General features: G+C 46.9%; 1 protein-coding gene across 5 annotated transcripts in view; it reads right to left on the bottom strand.

The window, feature by feature from the left end:
* Nucleotides 1-2943: 2943 nt before the first annotated feature.
* Nucleotides 2944-12257, bottom strand: part of SLC6A1 (solute carrier family 6 member 1) — a 45514-nt gene continuing 36200 nt past the window's right edge. For all 5 annotated transcript variants that reach the window (XM_023218380.2, XM_023218381.2, XM_023218384.2 and 2 more), the window contains 4 exons: nt 10891-10993; nt 8396-8496; nt 7437-7604; nt 2944-5317 (listed from right to left, as the gene is read on the bottom strand). In XM_023218380.2, the coding sequence (XP_023074148.1) occupies nt 5213-5317; nt 7437-7604; nt 8396-8496; nt 10891-10993 (477 nt within the window). In that variant the 3' untranslated portion in view covers nt 2944-5212. The remainder of the gene's footprint in view (nt 5318-7436; nt 7605-8395; nt 8497-10890; nt 10994-12257) is intronic.

The following is a 12257-nucleotide window of genomic DNA, read 5'->3' on the forward strand; positions in this document are numbered from 1 at the left end:
TATCTATCTATCTATCTATCTATCTATCTATCTATCTATCTATCTATCTATCTATATCAATCTACACGCATACATGTGCATATGCATATATCTCTGCATATAGATATACATACACATGTACATATGCATATACATGTACATATACATACACATATATCTATCCATATACATCCTGTGATTTATTTTCAACATACATAAGATAGTGTTAATATCCTCAATATATTAAAAATAAGTCTTCCAAACAAATAAGACACATACAAAAACAGGATGCTGGCTGGGCACAGTTGCCCATGCCTATAATCCCAGCACGTTGGGAGGCAAAGGAGGGAGGATGGCTTGAGGCCAGGAGTTTGAAATCAGCCTGGTCAACACAGTGAGACTCTGTCTCTACAAAAGAAAAATTAAAAAATTAGCTGGACATGGTGTCTCATGCCTGTAGTCCCAGCTACTGGGGAGGCCAAGGCAGGAGGACGGCTTTAGCCCACGAGTTCGAGGCTGCCTGTGAGCTGTGATTGTGCCACTGCACTCCGACCTGGGCGACAGAGCGAGAGCCCGTCTCTAAAGAACAACAAGATGCTTGTGAGCTATAAATTCACAAAATAAATACAAAAGGCCGGAAAGGACATGAAAAAAAAGTCCAGCATCAGAAAAATTCAAAGAAATAGAGGCTCAACTATTAAGATATCTTTAGCTGTGAAATTGAAAAAGATTTAAAAAAAAATAATAAGATCTAATTTTGGAAAAGGTCTGGGGAAATTGTTACTACCATATACTTCTGAGGGGAATAAAAATGGTCACCACTTTCCCTGAGGACAGTTTGGTACCAGGTATGAACAGCCTTAACAATGCACAGACTGCTTAACTCAGCAATTTCACAGCTGGGAGTTTATTAGAAAGAAATAGAGAGGTGTACAAAACTTGAGCTTCAAAACTGTGAGCCATTTTCATGATCTGTATTAGTTGGATCAAAGGTCGTGGTCACCTAGCCCGGAAAATGTTTACTCCTCAAAGCAAGCTTTTGTTTTAAAGAAAGAGAAATACAAAGTCTGCGGTCAAACATTTTGTAAGACATAGACCCTACCTGAGGTCCTGAACCTGTGAGGGTCCCTGGAAAAGTCAATGGGACATCCAGAACCTTTTTTTTTTTTTTTTTTCCATATTATAGAACCCAGAGGAAATCACATAATTACAAACCATCCGGGTAAGCTGAGGACCCCAAATGCCACATTTCTTTGCTTTTCCCTGGAATGATATCAGCTTAGTGCTGTCACCCTGGTTACCTCATGCTAATCAGGAGCTCTAATTAGCAGCCACATCTGATTAATAAAAAGGGGGGAAACAGCTTAATGATTAAGCGACAGTTTGGTAGACAAAATCCTTCAAAACATGGGGCTCTGGGTGGGGGATGGACCCCGATTAAAAAGGTTCTTCTAAGGGAACATTTTAGGAACCATTGCTGTAATAACACCACTATTTTTTTTTAAGTGCTCAGTTTGGGCTAGGCACCATGCTATGTTCTTTCCTTGTTTTAACTCATTTCACTTTAACAGCAATTTTGTGAGGAAACTGGGGCACAAAGAGATTTAAGCAACGTGTCCAGTGTTGCTGAGAGAGTGAATGGCAGAGCCGGAACTCACATGGAGAGCTGTCTGACCCCAAAGCCAGTGCCCGCGATGGCTGTTCCATAGCCATTCCTTGCCCATCCATCCATTCTGCCATCCAGCCATTCATTCATTCATTCATTCATGTATTTGTTGAGCTTCTACTGTGTGTCAGGCACTGTTCTGGGCCTCTAGGACACAGTAGTGAATTAACAAAAGTCCCCATCTTCCCAGAGCTTCCTTTATTTTTATTTTATTTATTTATTTTTTTTGAGACAGAGTCTTCTCTGTCGCCCAGGCTGGAGTGCAGTGGCATGATCTCGGCTCACTGCAACCTCTGCCTCTTGGGTTTACTTGATTCTCCTGCTTCAGCCCCTGAGTAGTTGGGATTACAGGCACCCACCACCATGCCCAGCTAATTTTTGTATATTTAGTAGAGATGGGGTTTTGCCCTGTCGGCCAGGCTGGTCTCGAACTCCTGGCCTCAAGTGATCTCCTCTCCTCAGCCTCCCAAAGTGTGCTGGGATTACAGGCGTGAGCCACTGTGCCCACCCCAAGAGCTTCCTTTATAGTGGGGGGAGATAGAGATTAAATTAGTAAGCATGCGAATGCTGAGAATAATAAAAATAAAGCAGGGTGAGGGAGCAAAGAAAGATGAAGAAGCATGTTATTTTGGCTAGGGTGGTCAGGGAAGGCCTCTGTGAAGAGGTGACAATTGAGCAGAGACCTGAATGAAAGGAAGGAACCAGTGGTGAGGACAGCCGGGGAAGAACAGACCAGCTAGAGAAACCTCAGACTCTTATTTTCCAACTGCCCTACAGTGAGTGGTCTAAGGTCCGTTCCTGTAATAAAGTCCTGATTCCATCATATCCAGTGGTTCCACTTCCCAGGCTGAGCCTTGACTGACAGAGAGTTAGTGAAGATAAATGTGGCGACATGTTAACAACTGGCAAATCTGGGTGAAGCGCAGATGTGTCCATGGAACTATTCTTACAACTCATCTGTAGAATTCACATTTTTCTAAATACACTTTAAAAAGATAAAAATGTTGAGGAAGGAATCAGTGAGTGAATGAATGAGTGCCGTTGTTCACTACATGTGCTCCTGTTCTCCTGCAGTTTTAGATCTTTATTTAGTTGACCCCATGCACAGTGAAAGCACCTCCCTCGTGGAGCACACAATCATTTTCTATGACTCTAAGACTCTGGGGAGGTCCAGTTCTGTTTTGTTGGGTTTTGAGCCCCAGTCTCTCTCTGCTAGGGAAAAATAGTTCTGCGTGTATGTGTTGTTGCTCTGATGAAAGAGGATATTGTGCCCCCACCCCAAAGAATTGAAGGTCTGATGTTGTATATCATAGAACCTTTATTATTTATCCTCTAAATTCTTAGAAACTTACATAACGCCCGTGCTCTAGTTATGACACCATTTATAGACATTTAAAATGCATCTTCATTTATAAATATTTTACATTTGGTCCATAGAACAGATAATTTTACTAAATAATACTGTATTTTTAAAACAGGCTCTGTATATACTTTGAATATGTATATATTACATACATTTTTTATATAGAGATAGATTTACTTGGTGTTCTGAGAATAAATCCTTATTGCAAAAAAAGCATATATGATAATACAATATTTCCCCCCCTGGGCAAATACTAAAAAAAGTTACACATATTCACAGTTCTCACAGTAATTGTACGACACTTAATATTGTGCTCTATAAGATAGGTTTGGATGGAAATCAGTTAGGGGATTTCTTGCCAAACATCTCACTTAGAATTGCTTACAAACATTAAATACACTGCATTTGTCTCAGAGAGACTTGGTCTCAGTTTCACATTGAAGAACAAAGAGAAAGTTGGAAGTCTTCCTGCCCTTAGTCTAAAGGAATTCACACACAGATGGGGAAGTAGAACCATGAGACACAGTGATGGGTTCCTGTCATTCTAAACCCTATCATTTAATAATACGTATGCATTCTGATCATGGATTCACCAGCTGGCACTGGGGATGCCTTGGCAATGAGACTAATTTACAGATGACCTCAGGAAAAGGCTTCAGATTTCCTACACAATATCAAATGAGACCTACGTGCCACATGTGAGGATGAATGTGCATGTTGTGCGTTCATATGTGTACACATATTTTTTTTCTCTACAATAATGTGCTTAATATTCTGAGGCTAATATCTTATTGCAAGAACTGGTATGCTGGTCACTTTCGGATGAGAATGACAAGAGATTAAAAACCCCACAGTCACAGTTATTTACCATAGTTATTAAGGATTAGTCATAAAACACGGCTTGTGAGCTAACTAGCTAAGGAGCTACGGGGCACGATGTATGATTTGCTACGTGGGAACCCATCTTCCTGGCAAATGAGACACGCGGAGCTACTGGAGCTTGCAAGAAACTGTCTTTGCTTGAAGTGCCGCCGCCACCACGGAGCCCAGTTCCAGAAAGGAACAAATCATACTTCCCAATGAAGCATTTTGAATCTCGGAAGCACATTGCGGGGGATCCTCTGGATTAACACTAGCTCCTCAGTTAGTGGGCTGGGTGGGTTTTAGTGGCAGTGAGGAGACTCCCGCTGAGGAATTTCAAGGAAGGTGAGGTGGCAGCAGCTTGGGGTGGGTGGCAGTGAGGGTGGTAGTTTAACAAGGAGACCGAAAGATAACTGTGGATCCGTCTTGACTGTCGGACAGATCCTTCACCTTGATTTCCCCTACAATTGTTTTGTACTCTGTGAAACTGGGCAGCTTAAGAGAAACCAGAGCTCCGGTATAGGAAGTTTCCCCAGTAGGACATGAGGCCCCTGGAATGGCGATAAAAAGAGATCAATTGTGCTTGTGGCAGTTTTCCAGCAAGCAGGGCTTGTCTGGATGGATTGCACTGGACCAGGTCCAATCAGAATGGCCCGGCGGGGAAGGGACAGGGACATCGGGCTGCAGAACGCTCATTCATTCGGGCGGCGGGGACAAGGACACTCCACAGACTGCAGGAGAAGCGGCCCTGGGAATATCGACGGACGCCCTTGGGTTTTTTTTTTTTTTGTCCAGCTGCCTTGGGAAGGAGAAAACCAAAACACGAAAGCCAGAGCTCCGCTGACTTCTGATACTTAAGAGCAAGCCGTTCCCGGGAAGTCCCCATTGTACAAAATGCCCTTTTCCTGTGCATGGAGCAGCGTTCAGAGGGAAAGTAACTCCTGCAAAGTCCGAGATAACAGTCATGGGTTTCGGCAGTAAGAGAACAGTCAGGAACAGGTTTAAAAGCCAGGGGCACATGTGGCCTCGCTGCATCACGCTCCCTGGCGGGATAAAAATGATCTACCGCGGCGGTTACCAAGGCCGATCGTGGGACGCTGATGGAGCCTGGATTAAAAAGGTCACCAGCCCGCCGGATGCCGGAAGCCACCGGGTATCCTTGCCCATGGCAGGGCCCACCTAGGGGTCTAACTGTCCTCCCACCTCCCCTTTCTGCGTGGTGATGGTGTCTGGACTCGCCACTCGAGGTAGGTTGAGATGGAAGGTATCCTCAGACATCAAGTGGGGGTCGCACTCAGCCAGGTCGGGGGGTGAGAGTGTCGGGTCGGCGAGCGGCCCTCACCCTAGATGTAGGCCTCCTTGCTGGTGGAGCTGCCGGCCTGGGGCTGCTCGGGACCATTTTCTGGGCGAACGATGTCTTCGCTGGGTTGGACCATGACTTGAATGCGCTGTGGGTACCGGGGAGGAAGGCATGAGGCTCTCTGGGGAAAATCCCAGGCTGGGATGACGGGGAACCCGCCGCTTCCCTCTCCTGCCCTCTCTGCAAGTGCATCCTGTCTGCTCTGTCTCCAAACTACACCCAAACTCCAGCCACATCCGCACATCCTGCACCCCTGCCACAGCCCCTCTCACTTGGGTTACTGCAAAAACTCCCAGTCAGCCCTCAGCTTCCAAACTCTAGCCTTCATTCCGTCCTCTCAGCAGCAGGAGAGTTCTGTGAAAACCAGACTCAGATCACGCCCCTGTACTCCTCAGGACCCGCGGAAGGCTCCCATTTCACCAAGAGGCAGCGCCAAAGTCCTCCAAGGCCCTACATGACCTGGCTCCTGCCACCTCCCAGTCCTCAGGGTCCTCTCCTCTTCCTCACGCATCCACCCCATCTGCATGAGACTCCCCGACGCCCCGCAAACACAGCAGGCACGCTCCCACCCCAGGGCGTTTGCACAGGCCTTGCCCTCTGTCTGGCACAGCCTTCCTCTCAGACAGTGGCAGCTCGCTCTCCGCCTCCCCAGGTCTTGGCTCAAATGTTTCCCTTCTCAGTGAGGCCTCACCCGGCACTCCCTAAACCCCCTACCTACTTGATTTTTCTCTATAGTGCTCCTCCCCACCTCACATGCTTTTATTTTGTTAGTTGCTTATCTGCCTCTACCAGAATGGGAGCTCCAGGTGCGTGCAATTACTGCTTATCTTGTTCATGGCTGTGTGCCCGGCACTGACAGTAGTGTCTGGCACATCATCAGGGTTCCATCCATGTATGCTGAGTGGACGGATCCCCCACTGCCTTCGTCATCCTGCCCCGTCAGCTCACACCCTGGCCTCAGGTATGTCTTGGCCCTTCCTACCGCTGGGCCTTTGCACAAGCTGTGCCCTTTTCCACAAGGGCATCCCCTTAACCTCTTGCCATGCTAAGACCCAGCTGCTATTTGAGGCTCTTCAGCGGATCATGGAAAAGGAAAGCTTTGGAACTGCATTGGGAAGAAAGCGCTGAAAGCCCTGGCTCTGCTCACAGCTTCCTGAACTGGGAACCTGCTTACTCAACCCCTGTGGTTCCTCAGTTTCTTCATCTGAGGTTGGAGGAGGATGGCCCAGTAACTCCATGGCGGCACATAACCTGCAGCCCAGCTTCCCTGTGCCTCGGACCTGAGAGCGCTTCCCCTGGGTCTGGCAGGTGCATTTCCCAGGGAACTACAGTGGACAACCACTCATCCAGGGCCTTCTGGGGTGGCCCTCACGCTCTAACTCTCCACTTCTCCCAGTGGCATCTTTTCAGCCTGCACACACCTCATCAATGTCTCTTTGTGTGGCACCTCCAGCACTTCTTTGCTTCCCTCAAGAATTCAGTGCAATTTAACAAAGTGCGGGCATGGACAGAGAACCCTATGTGATGGTGAGGCCCCTGCTGCGGACAGCAGGTCTTTTGTGCTTTGTCTTTCCTTGCGGGTAAGACCGCATGTTCTCTCTATCAATCCTACAAATGAGATCTAGAGTGAGCCCTGAGCAAATGTGATCCCATCCTCCATCTGTTCCAAGCCCTTCATGATACCCCATTGCCGCCAGGATAAAGTCCAAAGTTCTTGTCCTGGTTCTCAAAGTCCTACATGATCTGGCTGGACCTGCTTACATCCCAGCCTCATCTCTTGTCACACCCTCTCCTCACACCCCTTTCCACTTTACCCTCCAGCCACACTGATCTCCCTTCAGTTCACCCAACGCAGTTTATACCCCTGGACCTTAGCACATGCTTTCCAACCTCTCCTCCCCTCCTTCTTCTAGGAACATTCTTTCTGCTTCTACTTTTAAGTTTGGTTTATCCCCAGGCCTCGCCTTTGTTATCCCCTCTTCTGGGAAGCCTTCTTTAATCCTCCTTAACCCAGGTGGGGCTACGGGAGGACTGTTTGCTCCGACCCCCTTGGCTTTCCCTAATCTCAGTGTCTCTAATACTCTACTGTCATTGGCTATTGACTTGTCTGTCTCCCCAGCTGGACTGTGAGCTCCACAAGGGGTGGGGCTGTGCCTGGCACAGTGGGAGAAGGGCTCTGGCAATTTGAAGGGTAGGGAAGGGCTTACCTGCTTCAGGGAGCCCTTTAAGGTGAGGAACATGTAGGCCATGTACCCAGGGATGAGGACCATGGAAGACAGAGCCATCAGCCAGCCCACACCCTGGCCCCACTTGGGGAAAACATAGTTTCCCATGGTGAGAGGCGTCATCTGCACAGCACTGAAAATGAACACGCCCTGGAAAGGGGGGAGGGGCGGGGAGGGAAGGGGAGGAGTCAGTCACCCAGGATGGACCACCCTGAAGCCAGCAGGCTGACTGCCCTCCACCCTTACCGCGAGGCTGACCCTTACAGAGGCCCAAGGTCTTAGGAGTCCTGCACTCAGCGCCACTGCTAGCACTTAAGGTGCCTTTGTGCATAATAGAAAAAGACACCCTCTCAGGGAAGATCAGTAGGAAAAGGCAACCCCTCTAGGGAGACTAATTAGAAAAGGGAACCCCTTCCTCCAAGTTCCCCAGCTTCAAAAGCGGAGCAAGGGTGAGGTATCAGCTCCCAGTGTGCCGCTGGCGGGATCCCCTTACGTGATACACAACATATACAGTGGCTCTACCCCCACCTCAAGAACCTTGGGTGGCCTCTTCCAGGCCTGCCCCTGCTTCAGCTCCTGCTTGTGGGGATAAGGGACCCTGAGAAGGAGAGTCTCCAAGTGCCAAGAGCTTGGCCTTGGTTCGAATCCCAGCGCTGACTAGCTGGGTGATACTGGTTAGGTGAGCCCCAGATCCTGCAGCGGTAAAGTGGGACAATAATACCTCTTTTCTGAGGTTTGTGGAGGATGATATGATGTGTCTTTACCGTACAGGGTGCAGAATAGACACCCAACAAATGGTAGAGAGAAGTATTATTAAGGAACAGGGTTTCTGGGGGCCTCTTCTACCTGCCTCTGCCTCTAGAGGTTTCTCCCTGGACCTGAGTCCTCCCAGGGCTTGGTCTAGCCTCATCCTAATAGGGCTAGTCAGGCCTTGTTCTTACCGCCACAATGATTGGTGTGAAGAAAGACCAGCAGAGTTTCCACCAGATGCAGGGCCTGGATCCAACCATCTCTTGGATATTGTCATAGAATCGGTTGACACCTGTGACATTGGGAGCAGAAGGGATGGATGAGCTGTGGGTGCTTCAGAGTCAAAGCCTGGTTCTACCACTTTCTCACAGTGTGACCGTGGGCAAGTCACCTAACCTCACTGAGTCTCAGTTTGCTTGTCTGTACCGTGGGGGTAATGCTCTGGGGGTCCTCGTTACCAGGTATTTTTCAATAGCCCAATTCTCACAGCAAGTGGGTTCTGTAGGTGAGCAAATCACTTTAATGTGAAGATATCTACCAACAAAAGCAGACTGACAAGATGATCCCCCCCAACCCTTGCCACTCTCAGTGTCCCTCCCACTCAACATCTATCCCAGCCATTCCTTCAAAGGCTTTCCTGGGCAGGGGCTGTTTTTCCCTGATGGTCAGATGCTATAAGAAACTGGCAGTCTGCCGGACGCGGTGGTTCATGCCTGTAATCCCAGCACTTTGGGAGGCCGAGGCGGGAGGATCACCTGAGGTCAGGAGTTCGAGACCAGCCTGGCCAACATGGTGAAAGTCCGTCTCTACTAAAAAATACAAAAATTAGCCAGGTGTGGTGGCAGGCGCCTGTAATCCCAGCTACTCGGGAGGCTGAGGCAGGAGAATCGCTTGAACCTGGGAGGCGGAGGTTGCAGTGAGCCAAGATTGTGCCATTACACTCCAGCCTAGGGGACAAGAGTGAGACTTCATCTCAAAAATAAAATAAAATAAAATAAAATAAAATAAATAAAAGAAAAAGAAATTGACAATCAATTGCAAAGAAGAACTGCAAATCTCATGAAAAAGAAAAAGCCCAAACCCCAAACTGGTGTCTCGAAGTTCACCAGAGTGGCTTTGGGCACTGCTGAAATTACAAGCAGAGTCACTGACCAGTGAGGATCTGACCATATTAGAACAGTTAGACAGAGAAGGTGTTCTTGGGAGTGTAAATTAGTGCAACCTCTATGTAAACCAGTACAGAGATTTCTCAAAGAACCAGAAATAGAACGACCATTTGATCTAGCAATCCCACTACTGTCTATCTACCCAAAGGAAAAGAAATTATTATATCAAAAAGATAACCATACTCGTGTTTATTCACAATAGCAAAGATATGGAATCAACCTAAGTGTCCATCAGTGGATGGCTGGATAAAGGAAATACGGTATACATACACAATGGAATACTATTCAGCCATAAAATAGAATGAAGTCATGCCTTTTGCAGCAATGTGGGTGGAACTGGAGGCCAACATCTTAAGCAAAACAACTCAGAAACAGAATGTCAAATACCGCATGTTCTCATTTAAAGGTGGGAGCTAAACACTGGGTACAGGTGGAATAATAGACACTGGAGACTCAGAAGGGTGGGAGAATGGGAGCTGGGGTAGATGATGAGAAATTACTTAGTGGGTAGAGTGTACAGCTGGGTGTGGTGGCTCATGCCTGCAATCCCAGCACTTTGGTAGGCTGAGGTGGGCAGATCATGAGGTCAGGAGATCGAGACCATCCTGGCTAACACAGTGAAACCCCGTCTCTACTAAAAATACAAAAAATTAGCTGGGCATGGTGGTGGGCGCCTGTAGTCCCAGATACTTGGGGAGGCTGAGGCAGGGGAATTGCTTGAACCAGGCAGGCGGAGGTTGCAGTGAGCTGAGTTTGCGTCACTGCACTCCAGTCTGGTGACAGAGCAAGACTCTGTCAAAAAAATAAATAAAATAAAATAAATAAAAATAAAAATGAAAAAATGTACATTATGTGGTGATGAGTACACTAAAAGCCCAGACTTCACTACTACACAAGATATCCAGGTAACAAAATTGCACCCATATCCCTTAAATTTATACATATAGAACAAACATAAACAAAAAAGAAGGGACAATGACAAGAGGGATGAGGTGGTAGATATTGCAAAGGGGACGCAAAATAACATGTTTCTTTAAACATTTGCTCTGATGGGATGATCAAAGGTGCAGGAAAGGATGTCTTCATTTTTTACTGTCATGCAGTTGGCTCAATAAACTTAGGCCACAAAATAAATAAAATCAATGTTTCTTTTGTTATTTGTTTTAAGATAGTGCACACTTTTAATTACAGCCTAGCTTTTGTTAAATATATAACTTTAAAACTTTAAAAAATAGTTTTGGTTTCCCTTTTCTGGATAAAATCTCCAAAAACCCTTTTTATTCCGAAATTTATGAAGAAAGTTGGCACCTATTTTAAATGAATTCATTTAACTGCTCTTATATCTTCCAAACATGGGTGACCCCGGACTAACCTCATTTAATTGTAATGTGACGAATAAATAAATACATAAATGTAGGGAGAAGACCTGGGGTTCAAATTGCACTTGTTGAATGATGACTGAAGAAAGGAATGAATAGATGAATGAGTGACTGAATAAGGGAGGAGGGGCTGATACTCACCATAAAACCAGGAAATAGAGACACATTCAAAGAACACGAGGAACAGCAGGCTCATGCCACTGGCAGAGTAGTAATCAAAGAGTTTGAAGACGTAAATGCCCCCCTGCAAGAGGAAAAGAGGTGAGAACAGGTGCATTGCCCCTGGTGGCCATTGCATCCAGTTCACAGATCACATGGACTCTGGAGGCTGATGGGGCTGGGATTAGGCTGCACTGCAGCAAGAAGTCTTCAGGGTAGAGTAGATGAAGCACTGAGGGCTTTGTGACCATGAGAGGTTGTGGACATTGACAGTCTGGGGATTGGGAAGGAAATGTCCAGGTGGTAGAGGAAAATGCCAATTTCTGGTAAGGTTGGAGGGCAGAAAGATGAGTTGGTCACCAGTGCCATCTTTTTACAGTGTAAATCAGTCATGTCTCTCCCCTGCTTAAAACCTTTCATGACTTAAAGGAGACAATAATATAACACATAAATAAGCAGAGAGAGAGAGATCTAATCCAAACCTACGCCATCCAATCCCATCCCATCCCATCCCATCCCATCCCATCCCATCCCATCCCATCCCATCCCATCCCATCCCATCCAAATGTCTTGGCCTGCAAGGTCTGCATGGGCTGGTTCTTTGTCTCCCACCCATTGCCTCACTCCCTCTGCCTCCGCCACACTGGCTTCCCCGGTCACCCGCCCGGTCCCTCAAATGCCTCAGGGCTTTTGCACCTACTCTGCTCTCTTTCCCCAGATCTTCGTCTGGCTGGCTCTTTCTTATCATTTAAGTCTCAGCCCAACTGTCGCTTTCTTGGAGAGAGAGACCTCCCTTGACTACCTTGTCTGAGGGAGCGCCCCTCCTGTCCCACTGGCCATTCTCTATTCTGCTATCCTCTTTTCTCCAGGGCACTTGACACTCTCCAAAATCATCTAATTTGTCTGTCAGTCTTATCCACCAAAACGCAAGCTCCAAGACGGCAGACACGGTAGTATCTGTCACATTAATTGCCAAATTTCCAGGGTCATGCCAGGCCCATAGTAGGTGTTCGACAACTATGAATGAGGGGATGAATGAATACTAACTCTGGAGCAGAACTACATTTGGATCTGGGGGGTGATTTGTGGATTATAAAAATCAGACCCGCAGCGCTGAACTCATGTTGCTAGAGTCGTTTATATTTATTGTACAATTCACCCGCTATGTGAGCATTTCTCATTCATGTCAATACAAAAGAAAAATGGGAATGAAAGAAAGCTTTGGGCAGTGTCAGCTTCAAAGGCCCATCTCTAATTTGACTTTCTGGCTAATTTCTGTGGGCCTGTCTTTCTTTCTTTCTTTCTTTCTTTCTTTCTTTCTTTCTTTCTTTCTTTCTTTCTTTCTTTCT

The sequence above is a fragment of the Piliocolobus tephrosceles genome, chromosome 2 (genome assembly GCF_002776525.5).
Source record: "Piliocolobus tephrosceles isolate RC106 chromosome 2, ASM277652v3, whole genome shotgun sequence".
Lineage (NCBI taxonomy): Eukaryota > Metazoa > Chordata > Mammalia > Primates > Cercopithecidae > Piliocolobus > Piliocolobus tephrosceles.